Source organism: Tricharina praecox (genome assembly GCF_024521635.1).
Source record: "Tricharina praecox strain CBS 144465 chromosome Unknown BZA05scaffold_1, whole genome shotgun sequence".
Classification (NCBI taxonomy): Eukaryota; Fungi; Ascomycota; class Pezizomycetes; order Pezizales; family Pyronemataceae; genus Tricharina; species Tricharina praecox.
Genome location: NW_026250403.1, coordinates 426661 through 448061, shown reverse-complemented (window position 1 = coordinate 448061; position 21401 = coordinate 426661). Strand labels below are relative to the sequence as shown.

Below are 21401 nucleotides of genomic sequence, written 5' to 3'. Positions count from 1 at the left end.
AATATCGAGAGATGGGTTTTGTAGGAAGTCCGGGAGGTGATGAACGTTGACGCTAGTGTGGATTCTCTCGAAAACATCGAGAGTGATGAGTTGTGAAAGGGTATAAATCCCAATACCCTACTTTGGGGCTTAACGTGGGGTGCGGCGTGGCGTGTGGCGGTGTTTTGGAGCCGCATCGCACATACCTATTAGTATTCGCCCAATATTTGTCTCGTACCAGCCGCGCCGTGCCTTGGATGTTCGCGGTTCTGCACAGCGAGTGACGATGAGTAAAGCGAGGGTCTGGTGTGAGACAAGCCCACGATCACACTCCGACATCATGGAAGTATAATATCCTATCAAGTGCAGTAAATAGGCTGAAAGATGCTCGTATATATCATCTAACTGCCACGGCCTAATCGACAAGACAGATGATCTTCCCCTGCGTTTGGTTGCTCTCCATCAACTTGTGCGCATCCCTAATCTTGTAGCTGTCAGCGACCTCGCCGGGAATCGAGAAGTTGTGACGGGATGTACTTACATCCTTCCAGCTGAAGACTTTCTCGATAAAAACTTTGAAACCGCCATCGGTGAGCCCAGGCAACGCTTCCTCCACGACTTTGTCTCTCAATACCCGCTGGTACTCCACCTCCCTACTTCTGAGCGTGGTGCCCTCGATCCGCAACCTCTTGAACAGGATGGGTGCGATGTTGATCTCTTTGGCGATAGCACCAGACATCATGGCGAGAATCACAATCCGGCCATCCCTAGAAGCGCAATTGATGTCCTTCTGGAGATGGGTTTGCCCAACTGGATCGATGATCAGATCCACACCCTTCCCGTCCGTGGCCTTCATGATCTCCTCAGCAAAATCCTGAGTCTTATAGTTGAACCCAGCCGTTGCCCCAAGGTTTTCAGTGCAGAAGTTTATCTTCTCCTGGCTGGAGGTTGTAGTGTAGACCGCAGCCGCGCCGTGGGCTCGTGCAAGCTGCATGGCAGCAATGCCAACACCAGACGCACCAGCGTGGATGAGAACCTGCTTCTTCAGCTTCGCCCCGACTATGGCCAGGCTGACGTGCTCACCCTATCGCCCTCCTTGAAACCACCAACAGTCCAAAGGGCTTGGGTGGCGGTGATCCATGTTTCGGGAATACCAGCAGCTGTCTCCCACGAGAGGATATCCGGCTTGTGGATGCACATCTTCGCGGAGACATTGATAAACTCGGCATAGGCCTGATACAGTCCTCAGCGCTTGAAAAGTACGGGCCGGGAGAGAAGGACACAAACACCGCCATATGCGAGACCGAAGACTGCATCGCCCTCCTTGAAGTCGGTGACCCCGTCTCCAAGCGACTCGACAGTTCCCGAGAACTCGACACCGAGTGTCTTGGGTGCCTGGGGAGGAAGCATGTACCTCCCCTCCCTTTGCATGAGATCTGCGAATCGCGTCGGTGAATGTTTTAAAATTCCGCGGGTCGTGTGGTGAGTTACCCATGCGGTTCAATCCAAAAGCCTTCCCCCTAAATCAGCACATGAATCTTGGAAGCAGAACAGCTCATCCTACCCTGACTCTAACCAGCAGCTCGCCCTCCCGAGCAATTGGCGTCGGAACGTCGTCGTTTATGAAGAGGGCATCGGCATCGCCGACGTCGTTTTTGATATCTGGGGTTCACGTCACTTTCTGGAAATCCCAAAGAAATAGAACTCAAAGAAATACATACCTACAGCGCGCATCTTCAGTTTTGAAGTTTCGATGCGTATCCGAGCGAACAGTGCAGAGGATGAGGCCGGGAGTATTGAGTTGATGGGGATGAGGGGTATGATGCCATCTGCTTACAGAGTGGTGTGGGATCCCTGCGGACCGAGGTCACCGCCTACGGCAGCTGTTGACATGCTCTGGAGCCCTACGGCCTCCTCCGGCGTAACGCCGAATCCATGGCACGTCTCTCGCGGGGTATCTGGACCGTGTTCGCGACGAGGATTTCGCGATTGGCCTAGTTGGTATTTAAGCGAATGATCAGGCGTGTGAGCAGTAAACTTCTTGAATTGAACACTGAATAGTGGGGGAAGCGTAGGGGGGAAATGGCAGTGTAAAGTACGGTGGATACAGAGAGGGTTAGGAAAGGACGTAGAGTATTGGCAGTACGCGGATATGTAGGTTAACTACACGCGTTCAGTACTGTGGTCGGCACTGAGACGGTCCGAAAGCTTGAATCCTGCGTACTTCCCGTGTAGTCTTGGAGCTGAAACTCTCGGCTATCTCGACGAATACCGGTAGCTAGAAAGAACACACCAGGTTGGGAGCTGTTCGGGTATGTAGCGTGGGTCTGAACACTGATCGAGGGTTTCCTGTGCAGACGTTGGGCTGAGGTATGTATGTACCTACAGCGGGACAAAAACCGACTATGCATCTACTTTCTCATCATGCCTAGGTAGTTTGCACTTCATATTCGTAATTCCTCTCCCGCTGAAGACCCATGCTTTCACAACAACCGGCTACTTTTCTCCTGTATCTTTGATCGCTGCGAATGGTATTGTGTGAACGGGCACTTGTCGTGTTTGGCCTGGCCTGGCCTGCTTACCTACCTACACGGTTCAGGCTAGGAAATCTCATTGACCGCGAAGGTAGACACTCAGCCGCTGGCTAGCTCGAGCAAATAGTGACGATGATCCCTATCGGAGAGGACGAATTGCTACAAATATATAAACATGCAGTGTCAAAAGGAAGGTTCATTTGGTCAGTATTCGTGTCGTTCTTGTTTAGGTTTCGACAGCAGCTGCTATAACACTACCCTCCCACTCGGACATCGACCATAAAATACATTCAAATTTCACGCACTCTCTCTTCTATTATAGACTTATGCTGAGAGGACACAGTTCTGTTGTTGATACCACCCGTCGGAATCTAGGTATTGTGTACATGACATTCTTGAATCTTGATGCTGCTTAAGCCTTGAGTTCGACCTGTATGTACAAGACTACAAGTGCTCGATCTAAGAAAACCCTTCTTCTTTCAAGCGATTGAAATCCTTTGCAGCTACCCCGGCGGTCTGGCCTAGGTATGTACACTTCTATGAGTACTTCTACCTGGATACGGACGATTCGTGGTAATTCTGATTCACACGGTCTCACTCGTTTTATCGGTTCAGATGTATCGTGATATCGAAAAATAATGGTTTTCGCAAGCAATTAACGATTAAACCAAAAAAGCACTGCGATGAAACAAACCAGAGATGCTTTATATAGAGCTGATTTATTAACTCACCGTCTTCGTCATGACAATACGACTCACTGATCATGTTCTAGAGTATGGCCAATTCGACATTGACGTGGGTCGAGATCAGTGGCGCCAAGCACCTGCGGCTTTTCAAGGAATAGCTTCCATCCTGACGACAGCTATCATCTTCGCGTCTCCCAGCCCACCAGCTCAACCACGAAAAAAAAGATGACCGACATAACGCCCCTCTTCTCCACGCTTCTGACACAAAAACATGCACCGGCAATACCACCAAAGCGCTCACCGCCCCCACCGGCCGACGAATTCCTCAAAGAAGCCTACCGAATAGTTAGCCCGCCCAGGCACTGCGACGGACGAGAGGGAAACAGCTAACATGGGGCGAGCTTCATAGGCAACACATATCTCCTCGCTCCTATCGCACCTACAAACAACCCGGCAATCGTACCTCTCTACCGCGCGTTCGCCGAGCAGTAATCACTTGACCGACGCCCATCGCGATGGGCTCGACGCAGAGACCAAGACGATAATCCGGTCGACGCTGGCACTCATCGGTCGACTGGAGTCTGCGGAAAAGGTCCGGGTGCAAACCGAGACACGATTGTTCCGGCAGCGACACTCGACGCTGAAAAGCCTGTTCGAGGACGAGAGCAAGAAGGAGAGGGAGGAGGCTGGGATGCGTGTAGTTACCGCGCATAGAGAGGGCGTGATATGGTTCTTGAAGAATCGGCTCGAGAAGGCGAGTGAGGAGCAAAGGGAACGGCAAGAGATTAGGCTGCAGAGGCAGATTGAGCGCGGGAAAAGTCTGCTGCACAAGGCACCTGTGTCCGCCGGCGGAGTGCCGCCGGCCAGTAGGAGTGTAGTCATGCAGGAGGAAGAGGAGGAGACTAGGAGGGCTGTCGAGGAATTGAGTCCCGATCAACTTCGGATCTTCGAGAAGGAGAACGAGGGGATGTTGAAACACTATGAAGACACCCTTGAGCAAGTCCGGTGAGTCCCCAGCGGTCAACTCTTTCTCCCCTTCTCAAGCACAGCGAAACTGATCTTCACTCCTACAGCACCGCCGAGAACTCCCTCCTCGAGATATCCTCCCTGCAAACACAACTTGCCACAAATCTCGCGACGCAGAACAGCCACATCGATAATCTCCTGATGGATTCCATGCAGACTGCCGAGGACGTAAATCGAGGAAATAAGGAACTCAAGAAAGCCGCCGAAAAAACCTCGATGGCCCGGTCGGCTTTCTTCGGCACTGTGGTGTTTTGTGGAGTCGTTTTTGTATGGGATTGGTTTATTTGAGAGCTACTCATAACAGAGGCGGAAGACGACAATTGATGTTGAGTGAATATATGGTAATCTAGTGAGAGAGGGTCGCGAATGCCTATAGTACGGTTTTCCCATGTGAAGTGCTTGTTATACACGAACAATTACGCCTCCAATCTAAAAGCCTTTGACCCGTTTCCCTAACCTGGCCATCACTCCACTCGCCAATCCCATTTCCTTCTCGATCTTTTCAGCCGACCACTTTTGGTCATCCCTCATTTTCAAGACCTCGCGAAGTGTCGGAGCATCGATCCATGAGCGCTTCATCCTCGTTGCCGGGTTATTAGCCTCCTCCAACTGCTCGTCTTCAAGCGCCTGCCGACGGGTGAGTGTTCGTAATTGTGGATTCTCCTGTCATTCTGATCAGCAATTACCGCCGGATCACTATGGAGCGTTGTGAACCCGTACCACGCCAGCGAGATCATAGTTCCTGGCAGCATCAGGAATCTGGGCTACGCCCACGCTCCTCAACATGCTGGCAAAGTCCGGATCTGCGGCATCTTGTTTTATGGCTGCAATGGTCAGCTGGTGCTTCTTCGATTGCGCGACGCGATGGATGATACCTTCGGTCTTCGAGAACTCGGCCTGGGCCTCGGAGCGTGCGGTTGTCTCCGGTGATATCGATTCGGAGCCCGAGGGGCCGGAGGCATTGGTGGTTTGAGATGAGGGGAATTGCGTCGGTGTCCGTGTGGGGTACTTCCGGACGACGGTTGAGCCAGCGGCGCCAGCAATCTTGGACGACTTTCCCCCCATATCGTGGCTGTTACTCTTAGATCTGGGGGAGTGCGGAGGGTATCGATCTATCTGGGATGATACTCGAGGCGTGGAGAGCTGTCGTTGAAATTGAAAGGTCAGGGATCCTACGTCATGATTTGCCGGTTAGACCTGTGTTACCCTCTAAAACATCGCACTACAATGCCGTTTGATGTCACTCGCGTAGACACATCTGGAGATGCGATCGAGACTCTTCTGTCGTTGTGTCAAGCAATCTTGGACATCTTAAAGCCGCGGATCTCTGCGGCTTCTTGTACCGCAGTTCAGGTGAAGATCGTCAGCGTGGCTCTTTGTCGGAAGGTATTAGTACCTCACGGACAAATCGTCCGTCAACAACGACGTCATGGTTGTATCACCGCCGCGGACCGCTCGCGATGCCCACAAACACGAGTTGATGATGATATACTTTTTGCCAATTGGCCCAGTCGCTGCGCCGTATTTTAGACCCGCTCTTCGTTCTGTGAGACTGTAATTCCCTCTACTACAAATCATGTTCTCCCCCACCACCGCCTCCACCACCCTTCGCAGGCTCTCACAGTTCTCAAGAACCATTCGACCCAGACCGATAATTTCACAGTTCTCCAAACCCACTCTACCGATCGTATACACAGATATCCACCGTCGAGGACTCGCACAGATGGCTTCTTCCACAATCTCGCCGGCAATGGAACACTCCACTGCCGAAGACTTCGGCATGAACCGCACCTCGGGCTACAAGCAGCCAGTGTGGATCTCGACGGAACCGTACTCCAACCGTCCCGATTTCCCCAAGCTGAGCCGAGATGTCCAAGTAGATGTTGTGATCGTTGGCGGCGGCATCGCGGGTATCTCGGTTGCCTACGAGTGTGTGCAGAAGGGATTGAGCGTTGCGTTGATTGAGGCCAGAGAGGCATTGTCGGGTGAGACGGGAAGGACTAGTGGACATCTTGCGAGTTCGCTGGACGATCACTACTACGAGTTGATCAATAGTATGGTACCCATCTTCTATCAGATGTTTTGCAATTGGACCCGCACTTATGTTTTTTTGTAGCCTTCGGCGAGCAGGGCGCGAAGTATGCGTACGAGAGCCACCAATGGGCTCTGGAACGAGTCGGTACCATCTCCATGAATGAAGGGATCGATTGCGAATACCGTAACCTACCGGGCATCATGATGGTCGAAGTTCCAGACACCGATCCCACGTACAACAAGAAGAACAATCTTCCAGACGAAGTCGATGCGTTGAAGAGGCTGGGAATCCCACACAAGTTCTATCCTAACGGAAGTATCGGAAAGGCCTATACTGGTGCGGTGTTGGAGTACGAGCAACAGGGTGTTTTCCATCCAACGAAGTACTTTTGCAAACGTTTCGAGTTTTGGAATCGCCGTGCTAACGTTGCGGGCTTGTTCAGATACCTCAATGGGCTCCTCAAGGTCCTCAAGGAGAAGCATGCCGACAAGTTCCAGGCCTACACCCACACGCGTTATGTATCTCACAAGGACCATGGTAGCAGTGCCGGTGTGACCGTCAGCACTGAAGGTGGCCAGACACTCCAGGGAAAGCACATGGTGATGACCACGAATGTCCCTCTTCGTAAGTAACACCTTCATAGGTTGTCACTCATTCTAACATCCCATCAGAAAAAGTCGCTGTCGTGGTAAAGGAAGCCTACTACCGCACCTACTGCATCGCCATGCGTGCTCCCAAGGGGGCTTTCCCGGACCAGCTTCTCTATGACAACGGTGATCCATACATCTACGTTCGCAAAACGGCTCATCCGGATCCTAACTTCGAATACCTCGTTATTGGTGGAGAGGATCACAAGGTGGGACAGGAGACACAGGAGGGGTACGGAAAGCACTACCAGCGTCTCGAGGCCTGGACTCGGGAACACTACCCTTTCGTGGAAGAGACTGAGGTGATTATCTCCCATTTCCATAAAAGCGTGGCCTGTCCTGATGAAGTTTTCTAGTTCCGCTGGTCTGGTCAGATCGTCGAGCCGAACGATTACATGGCCTTTATTGGTAAAAACGCAGGAATGAGCGAGAACAACGTGTACATCTGCACTGGAGATTCTGGCAATGGTCTCACACACGGCGTAATCGCTGGCCGTCTGTTGACTGACCTGATGATTGGCGTCGAGAACCCTTGGGCGAGCTTGTACAGTCCCTCACGCAAGCCAAAGCCTCGCACAATTCCCGAGGATATCAGGGAGAACGTCGACCAGAACCTCCAATACATGCGGTTCCTAAAGACCGATGTTTCTGATATCGAGAGCATCCCACGCTGCTCTGGTGCTGTCATGCATGGCGGACTCAAAAAACTTGGAAAGCCTGTCGCAGTTTACAAAGACGTAAGTTATGCTTATCCCCGCAAACACGTAAACGGAAGAGGAACTAAACTGAAGGAATGATAGGGTGACGGTAAAGTTTCCACCTTTAGTGCTATCTGTCCACATATGAAGGGAGTTGTTGCCTGGAATGCGAGCGAGATGAGTTGGGACTGCCCAATCCATGGATCCCGCTTCGACGGCTTAACCGGAAAGTGTGTGATGGGCCCAGCTATCCGTGGATTGCACGCGGAGGACGAGGCTGGCGAGGAGGCTCAGAAGGGAACTTCCGGTTAGGTTTCACGATCAAGGCCGAGTTAAGCTTCGGTAGTCGTAATGTCTTCTGTTCGACATCTGGGTTTGCGTTCTCTAGGCGAAAGGGTTTGGGACTTCAATGAACTGCAAATCATCATCAAATGTCATTTTTTCCAAGTGCATGATAACTTCTTTGCAACGTGGCCCGAGTTATGATAGGTGGGAATGCTTTGAATATTGGGACAAAAGAAGGAAGGCTGGCGAAGCTTCATGAACGTGCATCCGTGGCCGGTCATATATTGCCTCTCCGGGCAATTCTGATGCTAAATTCGGAAGAAATACCTGTTCCGATCGTGGATGTCTCGGCAGAACCCTCCCCGTCAATTTAAAGCTTGGCGCCGTTCATTCCAGAGCATTTCTTCTCATCGCCCCAAATCACTCCAACCATCTCATTCCAACCCCCAAATCCTTTCACCTGACAAACTTCTTTCTTCAACCACAACCTCAGCTCTAACACACCAACGCCTCCCCTTCCTTAATACCACCACTACATCGCGACAACAATCATCAGCAACACCAGCATGTCTTCCCGCGGAGGCACCACTCTCTACGTCACGGGCTTTTCTCACGGAACCCGTGCTCGCGACCTTGCCTACGAGTTCGAGAGGTACTGAATACCAACCATCCTCCTCCCCTTACGATCGTTCGATTCCTCCTCCCACAGCCTACCTACCCTCGCACACAGCTCGCTCGCGATGAATCCTATACCCCCCCGACGTTCGTCGAAGCGATCATCCGTTATCAACACGCTCTCCCCTCGCGTGCGTACGACAGAAAGAGAGAAAGAAAGAAAAAGATCGATCAATTATTCCCCTTCCTCCCCTCTAACTTCGCCTGCCACGTTCGCGTTCGTTCGTTCTCGCCGTCGTCTTCCGTCCATCTCGCGTCGCCGGCGACCGTGCATCCTTCGTTCCGTTACGCCACAATATCTTTCGTTTATCCAGTCTAACGTGTGGCCGACGCGCTTTTCGGAGTCAACAGGTATGGCCGTCTTGTCCGCTGCGATATCCCAGCGCCGAGGACTGCCTCATCTCGCTTGTGAGTCTCTAGATAACCCCTCTCTCCTCCTCTCCTCCTCCTTCCGAGGACCCATCGTTGTATAAGGATTCAGCTTATTCCGTTCGACCTGCTGGCAAAATAGATTTGCGTTTGTGGAGTATGAATCTCGTCGCGATGCTGATGATGCTTACTATGAGATGCACGGTCGTCGCATCGGTCGTGATGACTACTTGAAGATCGAAGTAAGTCTACAATCAAGCTTCATTCGAAGCTTTGCCTTGTTGGTGTCTGAGCTAGTTTGCTAACTTTCATGTAGTGGGCCCGTACCCCCCCATCTGCTAGCTGGAGGTTCGACGGCGGTCGCGAGCCCCCTCGTCGTAGCCGTGCTGGTTCTCCCCCTCGTCGTGGCCGGTCTCGCTCGCGCGGAGGTCGCGAGTCGCCTCGCCGGAGGTCGGTTGATCGTCGTGACAGCCGCGACCGTTCTAGAAGCCCGGTCGCCCGCAAGGACGATGATCTCGACCGTGGTGTCCGCCGTGACAGGTCTGTTGACAGGGACAGGAGCCGTAGCCCTCTTCCTGCTAACGGAGAAGATCGTGAGATGCGCAAGGGTATGTCTTCTATGCCGTCCATTTATCTAGGAGTAAAGAACACGGTCCTAACATGTGATGCTAGACTCCCCTCCTCCTCCCCACCATGAGGATGACTTGGATACTGCGGACCTCGCAGACTAGATCACTCACAAGAAAACACGGCGTTAGTGCGGTTGTATGAATGCGGCAGAAGTTTCCTGTGACTCGTTTGGATGGAAAAAGTTTCGGTCGGATCAATTTCGCTTTCATTACAGTCTGCCGCCTCGGCGACGTGTTTTAGCCCCTTCTACAGGGTGGGCTCCTACATAGTAGTTCACTTTCTTCACATCTGAGTTCGTTCTCCTACCGAAAAAATTACTTTGCACGGAGAGCATTCTTGTTTTTTGAACTTTCATTTCTTTGTCTCATGTGTGTGCTCAGGTATGGTGTGTGTTGTGTTTGCGAGTTGTGTACTGTTCGATGGGCTGAGAGATACGGATCACCGATGATGCAGTTTGCTTTGTGTCTGTTTGATTGCATTGCTATCAGTATCTCTTAGCCTCCACGATTGCTGTTGTCTTTTGTCTCATGGGGAATTTGGTATGTTTATCTGGTGGTAGTTCCGTTCGCACGTCCGTTTCGTTCCCGACGACCTCGAACCGGAACCTTTTTGTCGTCGAAACCTAATCCTGTGAGACGGTTCGATCGATCATCGATTTATCCCTCGGGGTCCAATGAATGTCTTGGAGACATTCGCTCTTGCTTGCTTATGATTTCACCACGCTGGTCTACCCGTTATGGAATTGATACCTACGGCTACCGGTACTTGTGGCCTTAACTTCTTGAGGGAGATTAATTAGTCGGATAGCACTTTATTCTATCTTTCTATGCCGAGCAATCAAAAAATCATCTTCTGTTTCTATAATCTAAAGTACCATGCAGAGGGATACCCCAGCCTCGGAAAAACGTTCCGCCATGTGACATGGCCAACTACCGCCCGGCTCTAACCGTCCCCCAACACTCGGTCAAAAACCGTCTCTCAGCACCCACAACCGCGCCCAGCAGCACCACTCCCGCACCCACCGCCCAAGCCCCTTGCCTCAGTAGCCCAAACTCCTCCACCACCGCGCCCCTCACCGCAGCACCCACGGCGACCGCGGTAGCCACCACCGCCGCACCCGGCAATACCGCCGTCCACGCCACGCGCACACCCCGCTGCCCAAAGTAGCTCGCAATAAACCTCGAGCTCCACGTGATTCTGAGGAGCATATTCGCGACATTCGCCCACACCAGTCCCTCCGCGCCCAGGGCGAGTGTGTGCACGAAGATGTAGCCCGAGGTGGCAAAGCACACCGAGAACCCGATCATGGCGAGTGATTGCGAGTGCAACTGGCTCGGCGTCGCAACGGCTTGCACGAATGCTTCGCTGACGCCGTTGATAGCCAGGAGCGGTATGTAGTAGCAGTATGCGGTAAGGGTTTCGCCTGCGGCGGAATCGCTCCAGCGCCGGCCGGCGACGAGGCGGAGGAGGATTGGCGCGAATGGGGCGCCGAGGGCACAGAAGAACAGGCTGAGGAGGAGGTAGAGTTTTGATATCGTCTTGAGGACGTGGAGCGCCTGGGTCGTGTTTTTAGGCGTGGGAGGAGGGCTCGACGGGAGGAGTCCGCTGAAGAGGGTACGGCTGGTCTCCTCGAGCGGCTGGAATAGCATCCGTGCTATCAGGCTGCCGTAGTTACTGGCAAGCGCGTAGGAGCCTTGTGCGGGTAGTGAGGCGAGATACGTTATCAGCAGGCTGTCGCCTTGCGTCAGAACGTGCTTGATGGCGCATTGAAGCCACATCGTGCCGGCTAGGGAGGAGATGGGGGCGGAGAAGAGGTGGAGGTGGTAGGTCTCGCGGTCATTTCTGTAATATCGTCAGTGATATCCTGTGTACTAGGAAGCAGACAACCTACTCCTCCTTCTTCCCAGAATCATCAATCCTCTCCAACCCCACCGTCACCCCCTCCCTCCACATGCGCTGCATGTAAACCGCCAGCAACACTCCTCCATACGCCAATTGACCCATAGCAAACGGCAATGCGCCCAATTCCCTCCCCGTATTCACCCCCCAAATTGTCACACCACATGTAACAGCACACCTCGCCGCGGCCGCCGCACTCTCCGCCGCCGCACGGAGCTTATACCACAGATTCATCTGGGCAACCGCAAACGCCGGTTCTGCGGCGAGCTCCAGCAGTGTAGCGAGGACATACAGCAGCACGCTTTCGCGCCAGTAGCGGACGCTCCCGGCCTCGCCGGCACGTAGGATGTAGCCACTGCCTAGCAGCGCAGAGAAGAGCACGCCCAGAGGCAGCGTTAAGAGCGCGATATTGATCACCGCCTGTACACTCTTCCCCGAGCCGCCCGACTGCCGTTGTAGCGCATTCCTTAGAGACTCCCGAGAGAAGTAGAGGATGCTGATGGTGAGGAGCTCGAGTTGTACCGAGATTCCTAGGAGCGACGGGGAGAGGTAGCGTAGGAGGAGCTGGTTCACACCGAAGGTGAGGAGGCGCGAGGAGACTTGTAATAGGATTAGGAATTTGGCGCCTTCGGCGGAGCGGGAAAGGAGGGATTTCTGCGGTGGCGTTGACGGTGATGGTAGCGGTGGTGGTGGCTTTGTGGACATCATTGTTGAAGAGTAGTGATTTTGACAAGGGGCTCGCGACACGGGGATGCGACACGGGGCCAGTCAATGTATCATGAAATGTCACTCGCTATTGTTAAAAAAAAAACATCAAAAGCTCTGAAGCTTCCCAGCAGCAAAAAGAAAAGAGTAGAAACGGAAAGAAAACCACTATGTAACTTGTAGAAACCCGAAGTAGAAACTCCTTGTTGTAAAGCAGTAATTATCCACGCCATACTTGATGTCTACAGGTTATCGTCAAAGTCGTGCATGGTCTCCTCCATATCCTCGTCACCCCACGACGCGACATAGTCCATTTCCATTATTTCCGAATCCATGGACATCTGAGTGGCATTACCACCACTAGAACCTTTGTTCTGCTTGGAAATGAACTGTATGTACTCCTTGGAGAGACCAAGCTTTCTGTCCATCTGCTTCACTTGTTTGTTGAGAGTTACGATTCTGGCAATTTGTTCCTCCAGGGCGGCGAGGTTGCGATCTTCTTCGACGGGGATGCTGTCAAAGTGAACGGTAGTTTGAGACGCCGACGCATCTGCTCCTGATTGCAAGAGTGTGGCACAGATCTCGTCTCGTTCAATCTGGAGTACGGGTCAGCTGGGGTTTCTTATAGCTGGGAGTAACTGGGATTGACCATTCCCAGGATTATTCGCTCGGTCTCCTCGTCTCCTCCGACATCACCACCTCGTCCTGTCACGTCGAGCTTCTTCTGTGCGATTTCGGAGACTCCGAGGGTGACATAGGTGTCCCTTAGTGCGACGATCTGCATCCGCCGGAACGCTTCTATGCACTGTGACGCCAATCCTGCGTTTCCATCGTTGCTGAAGTAGTCCGCCGTCGATTCAATCTCCTGGCGGAACTGGCCGGCTTCCCCAGATATGAAGGCGAGGGCAAAAATTTCGTAGGGTTTCGTTAGGGCCTTGAGGATGCGAAATGTAGAGCCTGTGGTTGACTTAGGTGCTAGGGGAATCTGATCTCTTGTCAGCTGGTAGGATTCCTAGGGACTATGAGGAAATTACTTTTCCATCTAGCAGCAGTCCAACCAAGATGAACTTCTTGTAAGCTTCCACCTGGATAGTAGAGCAAGCATTGCCGGGCGCAGCAATGGCCTAGTATAATCAGCACCGAGTCACCCACCACAGCTAGAGGGCATCGTACATGGCAGAGATAGTCCATGGCCCTCCTCCATCTCTTGACACCCATATACAGCATGGCGCCATACAAGTAGTATTCCAGCACGTCTCTGTGGCTCACTTCGGGACCTTTTCCATTATCGTCCCGGCTGCCCTTCGAAGATGGGAAATCGAAAACGTCTATGTCTAGGACGGGAATAGCATCTCTGTAGCACTTGGCCTGCAAGCAAAGACGGGTGAAGATGGGGTGCATGAAGGAGAATTGCGACGGGTTCGATCGGAGGAGGGCTTTCTTCAGCGGCTTGACGGCTAATAGGGTCTATAAAAGCATCAGTACGAGTGTGAGTCCAAGGCGGCAACAAAGCACGCACTCTGTCCATGTCCGCCGCATATTTGCAAAACACCTCCACCACTCGTCGGAACTCCCTGGATGTATGCTTCATCTGCCTCCCATCATGAACTGCGAGGAACTCCACGATATAGCCCCAGTTTGTTTCCAGCGCAGATCGGCCTCCCATATCAAGCTTCGCAGCTCTAGAAGGCCCAGTCAGAGCTATCCCGGTACTTTCTTGCGAGCAAAGGAAACTCACAGCACGAAAACATATGGTAAGCTGTTTATTGCGGGATTTAGAAGATCTAGTAGGTTCGTTCCGCTAATACCGGTCGCGAGACTGGATGCCGGAACCTTGTAGAGGTAGTTGATGAGCAGCAGCTGTGCCTGTTTCGAGAGCTCAGCGTCGGTGAGGTCCAACGACGAGGGAAAGGCGGTAAGCTGGTCAACTAGCTTCTCCATGGCGAGCCGTATCTCTGGGGGTAGTTGAAGTAGCGGTGAGTGGAGCGCCCGTATTGTGGATGGTGTTGATGGTAGATGGAGAACGGTGAACCTTGAAGGCTTGTGGGGGGAACTCTCCGCGTCTCTCCCCCACTACCGAAGCGCATAAGCCAAGCATTTGCTAGATACTTTTAGGTGGTTTTCCAGGTTACACACAGTTAGTCACTCAGCCGCCCCCACCTGCTGCCGATCTTGTCCTTCTCCGCACTTTTCTTTGAGCACTCGAACAAGCACTTACTTTCTACGCATACGAATTACGATCTAATAAATTCCAAGCGAAACACAATGGCATCCACTCAGACCTCCCTATCGCCGGTCGATATCGCCCGCACTGCTGCCCTCGCTTCTAGAACTCTCAAGGCCGTCTCCGGTGGCGATCGCAATGCCGCTCTCACGGCCGTCCACGATGCCCTCGAAAAGTCGAAGAGTGTGATCCTCGAAGCGAACCAGAAGGACATGGAAGCGGCACAGAAGCTGGTCGAAGCTGGCAAGATGCGCGAGTCGCTGGCAAAGCGTCTGTTCCTGAGCCAGAGCAAGTGGGAGGGCATGCTCGAGGGAATTCTGGAGGTCCGGGACTTGGAGGATCCTGGTATGATCGATCTGTGCTTGTTGTTGACTGTGGCCTACGATTGACGACGTCTAGTCGGAAAGGTCACGCTGGCGACCAGGCTCGACGACGGGTTGGATCTTTACCGCCTTACCTGCCCGATCGGGGTGCTGCTAGTCATCTTTGAGGCACGACCGGAGGTCATCGCAAATATCACAGCACTGGCATTGAAGTCGGGAAATGCCGTGATCTTGAAGGGTGGAAGGGAGAGCACCAATTCGTTCGCCGCAATTGCCCGTGTGGTTTCCGAGGCCCTTGCGACGACCACCATCCCTCCAGGAGCCGTTCAGCTCGTCGAGACCCGTGAGGACGTCAGTGCCTTGCTGGACCAGGACCAGTACATCGACCTTGTCATCCCGAGAGGCGGTAACGAGCTTGTTCGACACATCAAGGAGAACACCAAGATTCCGGTTATGGGCCATGCGGATGGGCTCTGCGCAATTTATGTGCACCACGATGCAGACGAATCGAAGGCCGTCAAGGTGGTACTCGACTCTAAGACGGATTACCCTGCCGCCTGCAACGCTGTTGAAACTCTGCTGGTCCACGAGTCAACTGCCGCCACCGTACTGCCCAAGATCGCATCGGCGCTCCTTGAGGCGGGTGTTTCTCTCCGCTGCGACTCTCTTTCGAAGGCCGCCCTCCAGAGTTCCACTCTTGATGCAGCTAAGAAAGTGATCCTTCAGGATTCCACGGAGGAGGATTACAACACTGAATTCCTAGAGCTCACACTGGCGGTTAAGGTCGTTTCTGGACTGGACGAGGCTGTCCTGCACATCAATGCGTACAGCTCCGGCCACACCGACGCCATCTTGACAGAATCGAAGGAGGATGCAGAGAGCTTCATGAACAGAGTCGATTCCGCAGGAGTGTACTGGAACGCTAGCACTCGGTTCGCCGATGGTTTCAGATACGGCTTCGGGACGGAAGTCGGCATCTCGACCAACAAGATCCATGCCCGAGGACCCGTAGGACTGGAAGGCCTCACTATCCACAAGTATCAGTTGCGTGGACACGGACAAGCGGCCTCTGACTACGGGGCTGGCAAGAAGTCGTATCTGCACCAGACGATTGAGAACGTGGAAATCTAGGCATTTGTTTCTTTTTTCATACAAAAAAAAGAGATACCATTCGTGTAAGAAATAAAAGTTTTTGTTTGCTGTTTGCTGTTTGCCGTTCTCGCTTTTAGCAGGCAAGTACATAAAAGTACATCTTGTAGCTATGATACTTTAGTCAGGCACAGACGGAACTCCGTGCAGATCAGTAAACGGAGTTCGCACATGGACCAGAGTAGTGCCGGCGGACTGCAAACTCCTAGCGCCCAGGGTTCGGCGTTCGGAGGTTCATATGCACCATCTTTAACCAAGCGAGGTGCATGGGCATCAGTTGGAGCTGCCATCCCATCCAGCGTCGCCGCGTCGGTGCCATCCTCTCCTGCAGATTAGAAATGCGGTATGTACCGCTATGTACCGATACCTGATGGGCGGAGTAGAAAGGTACATCCCTAGGATACGACGGCGGAGTTGATCCCCCGCGCAAAACAAATCAAATCCGAAATCTTAGCTTGCATATGTTTGGGAGGGCGGGAAACTGATCTATCAGCAAAAGTGGGGTTGCCGAACAGAGACGTCATGGAACGCGCCGTGCCGCCGCATATATGGCGGGGCAGATCCTCCACAGGTACCTACTGGATTTTGAAGCTCATCCAAAGCATCGAATTCTCCGACCCGCGCACCGTGTCATAGCTTTGTGCCTACGTCTACGTCTCTACATCCGCTTTTCTATCCTATCTGCGAGGAGGCCGAATACTCTATCCCTCCGTACACTGCTGTAGTCCAGTCCAGCACTCTCCACAGCCACCATGCCCGGTATCAGAATCGCGATTGACGTCGGTCCCTCTTCATTTCACTTCTGCCTATAGTCGCTCTGCTGACCCCACCAAAAGCGGGGAGGAACTTTCACAGACTGCGTTGGCAACCCGGGCACGGGCAAGCTCGAGGACGACGTGATCATCAAATTGCTCTCCGTTGACCCACAGAACTACGACGATGCGCCGCTGGAAGGAATCCGTCGCCTGCTGGAGAGGTTCACCGGGAAGGAGTTTCCACGTGGGCAGCCGCTAGATACTTCTGAAATAGGTTCGTGCTTCGTATGTGGGGTGTGAGCGGGTGCGTGGGTGGGTGCGTGGAGGAGTGCTGATGGCGTTGGGCGCAGAATCGATACGCATGGGAACCACGGTGGCTACGAATGCGCTCCTTGAGCGGAAAGGGGAGAAGTGCGCGCTCATCGCGACGAAGGGGTTCAGGGACTGTTTGGTCATTGGTCAGGCGCATTTTATTGTGAACATGGCTATCGGGGATGACGCTAATTGTGGGGTGTAGGTAATCAATCGCGCCCAAAGATCTTCGACCTGGCTATCCACAAGCCCGACGTGCTCTACCAGACCGTGGTTGAGATCGATGAGCGGGTGACGCTGGAAGACTATGCGGAGCATCCGGAGCGGGAGACTACCGACGTCACTACGGCGAATGATCCTGACCTGGTCCGTGGACTGTCCGGCGAGGCGGTGCGGATCCTGCAGCGGCCCGACGAAGCGGAGATCCGTGAGAGCCTGAAGAAACTATACGAGGAGGGGTACAGATCGATAGCGGTGTGTCTTATGCACTCGTATACGTTCCCGAACCACGAAGCCCTGGTGGGGGATATTGCGAAGGAGATCGGGTTTACACATATCTCGCTGTCGTCAGAGCTGATGCCGATGATCAAGCTGATACCGAGAGCTACATCGGCCACCGCGGATGCATATCTTACCCCGGAGATTCGGCGGTACATTGACGGGTTCTCGAAGGGGTTTGAGGGCGGACTGGGATCGGAAAGCGTCAAGAATTCGGAAGGAAGCAAGGGCGCAAGATGCGAGTTCATGCAGAGTGACGGAGGTCTCGTCGATGTGTCGAAATTCAGCGGCCTGAGGGCTATTCTGTCTGGTCCTGCTGGAGGAGTGGTAGGATACGCATTGACATCTTATGATCCGGAAACAAAAACCCCGGTGATTGGATTCGATATGGGAGGAACGAGTACGGATGTGTCTAGATACGGCGCGGGGAGGTACGAACATGTGTTCGAAACGACAACGGCTGGAGTCACTATCCAAAGCCCGCAACTTGACATCAATACCGTGGCTGCTGGTGGTGGGTCAAGGCTATTTTGGAAGAACGGCCTCTTCGTGGTTGGTCCCAAGTCCGCCGGTGCACACCCAGGTCCTGCGTGCTACCGCAAGGGTGGTCCCTTAACCGTCACGGATGCGAACCTATTTCTCGGCCGGCTACTACCAGAGTTCTTCCCCAGGATCTTCGGTAAAAATGAAGATGAAGCACTGGACGAAGCCGCCAGCAGGAAGCTTTTCGAAGAGCTTACAGAAATAATCAACCAGGAGCTCGGAAAGCACATGAGCCCTGACGAAGTTGCGCACGGCTTTATCAAGATAGCCAACGAGACAATGACACGGCCCATCAGAAGCTTGACGGAGGCGAAGGGATATGATACCAGCCAGCACCGGTTGGCGACCTTCGGAGGTGCCGGAGGACAACATGCCGTCGCCATTGCGGAGAGTCTGGGGATCAGCCAGATCTTGGTGCATAGGTACTCGTCAGTCCTCTCGGCCTATGGAATGGCGTTAGCGGATGTCGTCCATGAAACCCAGGAGCCGAGCTCGGTGATATTTGGCGAGGAGCAAAAGACGGGCCTGGTCGAAAGGATGGAGAAGTTGAAGGGGAAAGCCGGTGCATCTCTTCAAGACCAGGGGTTCTCTCAGAAGGACATCGTTTTTGAGGAGTACCTGAATATGAGATATCGCGGTACCGAGTCCGCATTGATGATTGTCAAACCCACGGATAGCGAATTCGAGGACGAGGAGAACGCCTATGGCCATGCGTTCGTCCGACAGCATGAGCAGGAGTTTGGGTTTACTCTTCCGGACAGAGACATCCTTGTTGACGACATCCGGGTGCGAGGTATTGGAAAGAGCAACATCGAGATGGAGAAGTCTGTTGACCAGCAACTGAAGGAGATTCATCAAAAAGAGGTGGACCTGGCCAAGAAAGATTTCGTGAAAAGTATTTATTTCGAGGGAGGTAGAGTGGAGACCCCCGTCTTCCGGCTCGAGAAGCTTGCCATCGGTGACCGCATCAAGGGGCCTGCTATGCTGGCCGATGGTACACAAACCATTGTTGTGACCCCCGGAGCTATAGCTTTGGTTCTTCACACTCACGTCGTTATTAACATCGGTGACCACCACAATGTCGGTCCGAAGAAGCTGGGAACTGACAAGGTCGACCCAATCATGCTTAGCATCTTTGCCCACAGGTTTATGGCGATTGCAGAGCAGATGGGAAGAGCGTTACAGAAGACCAGTGTCAGTACCAATGTCAAGGAGAGGCTGGACTACTCTTGCGCTCTCTTTGATGCTGACGGCGGACTCGTCGCCAATGGTGAACTTCCTTAACTTCTCTCTCTCTTTTCCAAGTTGCTAAAGTTTATGCAGCACCCCATTTACCGGTACATCTTGGTAGCATGTCGACCTGCGTTCGGACTCAGGCGGAAATATGGAAGGGCAAGTTGAAGCGTGGAGATGTTCTTGTCTCGAATCACCCTGAGTTTGGAGGCACTCATTTGCCAGGTATTTCAAACCCAATATGATTGTTCGGATATGACACTGAAAATAACCAGATATCACGGTGATCACGCCGGCATTTAACGGCGACGAGATCATATTTTACGTGGCATCCCGAGCCCATCACGCCGACATCGGTGGTATTCTTCCCGGCTCAATGCCGCCGAACTCTCGCGAGCTCTTCCAAGAGGGTGCCGCCATCAAGAGCGAAAAGCTAGTCTCGGAAGGTCGATTCAACGAGAAGCGGATGACTGAGCTGTTGCTCGAGGAGCCAGCACAGTACCCAGGTTGCAGTGGAACTCGCTGTCTCGCCGATAACATCAACGATCTTAAAGCACAGGTCGCTGCAAACCAAAAGGGAATCAATTTGATCTCCACCCTGATTGGCGATTACGGTGAGGATGTGGTCCAACATTACATGGTTGCCATCCAGAAAAATGCCGAGCAGAGCGTCAGGGCGCTACTTAAGAATGTGTACAAGAGATTTGAGGGTCATGACCTTGAGGCGGTGGACTATATGGATGATGGATCGCCAATCCGTCTGAAGATAGAGATTGATCCGGAGAATGGAGAGGCCATCTTCGACTTTGAGGGAACGGGGCCGGAAGTCTATGGTACTATCTCACGCTTCTACCTACTCCTGTAACGTATGCTGATAACCCTCCAGGAAACACTAACGCACCAGAGGCCGTGACCTACTCTGCGATCATCTACTGCCTGCGCTGTCTCATCTCGGAAGAGATCCCTCTGAACCAAGGCTGCCTGAAACCGATTCACGTGAAGATCCCCAAGAACTCCTTCCTAAGCCCAAGCGAAGGCGCTGCGGTAGTGGGTGGAAACGTCCTTACCAGTCAACGCATCACGGACGTCGTCCTGAAAGCCTTCCAAGCCTGTGCCGCCAGTCAAGGAGACTGCAACAACCTCACTTTTGGCTACGGCGGACAAGTCGAGGGCAAAGGCCACGTCAAAGGCTTCGGATACTACGAGACCATTGCTGGAGGCAGCGGAGCCGGTCCGCACTGGGATGGAACCTCGGGTGTTCACACGCATATGACGAATACGAGGATCACCGATGCCGAGGTCTTTGAGCGGAGATATCCGGTCATCCTCCGAGAGTTCTCGATCCGTGAGGGCTCCCGCGGACTGGGAGAGTATGAGGGCGGTGACGGTGTCATCAGGGATATCGAGTTCCGCGTGCCCGTCCAGGTGTCTATTCTTAGCGAACGACGTATTTACCATCCCTATGGTATGGCGGGAGGCACGGACGCCGAGTGTGGACTCAACCTGTGGATGAGGAAAGTTAGGGACCCCAAAGATGGCATGAAGAAGTTTAGGACCATCAATATGGGAGGTACGTTACCCAGTTTCACAATTACTCCCGATGATAGCTGTTTCTGACGCGACTGATTAAAGGGAAAAATACGGCACCCATGAAGCCCGGAGAGAGGATCATTGTGTGCACGCCTGGGGGTGGAGGGTATGGGAAGCCAAGTGACAGACAGGGCAAAAAGACGAGGGAGCATGATCCCACTCATTCGTGGAAGGGTGGAAGTTTGGCCTCCAGAATCTATCAGCAGGAAACAAACTAGATAGGATTCTAGAGGAATATCAGGCGCTTGATCTTGGGATACCCCGTATAACAAGGCCAATGTGCCGGTGTTTGATCATTTCGTTTCATAGTAATGCATTCGACCCATTTGGGGTGATTGCCATAGTCTAGTAAAGGCCGCATGCGACAATAAATTGATGTTGTCTCTCTCTTTCGACCCATTTGGTGTGCCGATGTTTGATAGCAGTTAAGAATTTGAGGCTTTTTATCATCGAGTGTCTGATCATGAATGACTGTGCTCTGTGCCTTGACGATGCATTTGATTACGGTGCCGCTATTTTGGTAGCGAGGATCCCCCCACGGAAAATGTTATGAGCGGGGAACTGGAAATTTTATAGGCGAACCGAGTTAGGAGTTATGTGCGTAGG

The 21401-nt window shown here is 52.9% G+C and overlaps 9 protein-coding genes across 9 annotated transcripts; 5 read left to right on the top strand and 4 right to left on the bottom strand.

The window, feature by feature from the left end:
- Nucleotides 1-394: 394 nt before the first annotated feature.
- On the bottom strand, nt 395-1713 carry BZA05DRAFT_440108 (uncharacterized protein; the record flags this gene model as incomplete). The annotated part of the gene is made up of 7 exons (XM_051486576.1): nt 395-463; nt 521-1015; nt 1063-1212; nt 1267-1415; nt 1471-1492; nt 1544-1641; nt 1701-1713. The coding sequence occupies 7 exons, from the start codon at nt 1711-1713 to the stop codon at nt 395-397; spliced, it is 996 nt and encodes a 331-aa protein (XP_051344052.1).
- A 1509-nt stretch (nt 1714-3222) lies between these two features.
- Nucleotides 3223-4717, top strand: BZA05DRAFT_3515 (snare-complex protein syntaxin-18 N-terminus-domain-containing protein). Its single transcript, XM_051481294.1, has 3 exons — nt 3223-3544; nt 3609-4204; nt 4273-4717. Exons 1-3 carry the CDS (start codon nt 3425-3427, stop codon nt 4511-4513), a joined length of 957 nt encoding a protein of 318 aa, XP_051344051.1. The 5' UTR covers nt 3223-3424; the 3' UTR covers nt 4514-4717.
- Nucleotides 4432-5545, bottom strand: BZA05DRAFT_3649 (uncharacterized protein). Its single transcript, XM_051481509.1, has 3 exons — nt 5101-5545; nt 4946-5049; nt 4432-4888 (listed from the first exon to the last, which is right to left on the bottom strand). The coding sequence occupies exons 1-3, from the start codon at nt 5288-5290 to the stop codon at nt 4655-4657; spliced, it is 528 nt and encodes a 175-aa protein (XP_051344050.1). The 5' UTR covers nt 5291-5545; the 3' UTR covers nt 4432-4654.
- Nucleotides 5546-6005: 460 nt separating this feature from the next.
- BZA05DRAFT_423194 (gamma-glutamylputrescine oxidoreductase) lies at nt 6006-7917 on the top strand (the record flags this gene model as incomplete). Its single annotated transcript, XM_051485862.1, has 6 exons — nt 6006-6279; nt 6342-6685; nt 6725-6884; nt 6932-7209; nt 7264-7644; nt 7708-7917. The coding sequence occupies 6 exons, from the start codon at nt 6006-6008 to the stop codon at nt 7915-7917; spliced, it is 1647 nt and encodes a 548-aa protein (XP_051344049.1).
- Nucleotides 7918-8294: 377 nt separating this feature from the next.
- Nucleotides 8295-9772, top strand: BZA05DRAFT_3527 (uncharacterized protein). Its single transcript, XM_051481325.1, has 5 exons — nt 8295-8542; nt 8917-8973; nt 9077-9176; nt 9251-9542; nt 9607-9772. Exons 1-5 carry the CDS (start codon nt 8457-8459, stop codon nt 9663-9665), a joined length of 594 nt encoding a protein of 197 aa, XP_051344048.1. The 5' UTR covers nt 8295-8456; the 3' UTR covers nt 9666-9772.
- A 632-nt stretch (nt 9773-10404) lies between these two features.
- Nucleotides 10405-12227, bottom strand: BZA05DRAFT_469752 (Rft protein-domain-containing protein). Its single transcript, XM_051487866.1, has 2 exons — nt 11456-12227; nt 10405-11406 (listed from the first exon to the last, which is right to left on the bottom strand). The coding sequence occupies exons 1-2, from the start codon at nt 12169-12171 to the stop codon at nt 10494-10496; spliced, it is 1629 nt and encodes a 542-aa protein (XP_051344047.1). The 5' UTR covers nt 12172-12227; the 3' UTR covers nt 10405-10493.
- A 10-nt stretch (nt 12228-12237) lies between these two features.
- BZA05DRAFT_381232 (uncharacterized protein) lies at nt 12238-14234 on the bottom strand. Its single transcript, XM_051481987.1, has 6 exons — nt 13907-14234; nt 13688-13850; nt 13342-13635; nt 13203-13292; nt 12818-13153; nt 12238-12764 (listed from the first exon to the last, which is right to left on the bottom strand). Exons 1-6 carry the CDS (start codon nt 14107-14109, stop codon nt 12411-12413), a joined length of 1440 nt encoding a protein of 479 aa, XP_051344046.1. The 5' UTR covers nt 14110-14234; the 3' UTR covers nt 12238-12410.
- Nucleotides 14235-14369: 135 nt separating this feature from the next.
- Nucleotides 14370-16005, top strand: BZA05DRAFT_365732 (Aldehyde/histidinol dehydrogenase). Its single transcript, XM_051481513.1, has 2 exons — nt 14370-14737; nt 14792-16005. The coding sequence occupies exons 1-2, from the start codon at nt 14434-14436 to the stop codon at nt 15844-15846; spliced, it is 1359 nt and encodes a 452-aa protein (XP_051344045.1). The 5' UTR covers nt 14370-14433; the 3' UTR covers nt 15847-16005.
- A 382-nt stretch (nt 16006-16387) lies between these two features.
- Nucleotides 16388-21324, top strand: BZA05DRAFT_3404 (Hydantoinase B/oxoprolinase-domain-containing protein). Its single transcript, XM_051480966.1, has 8 exons — nt 16388-16643; nt 16701-16893; nt 16970-17077; nt 17137-19242; nt 19296-19430; nt 19481-20038; nt 20092-20775; nt 20838-21324. Exons 1-8 carry the CDS (start codon nt 16617-16619, stop codon nt 21011-21013), a joined length of 3987 nt encoding a protein of 1328 aa, XP_051344044.1. The 5' UTR covers nt 16388-16616; the 3' UTR covers nt 21014-21324.
- The last annotated feature ends 77 nt before the right edge of the window (nt 21325-21401 follow it).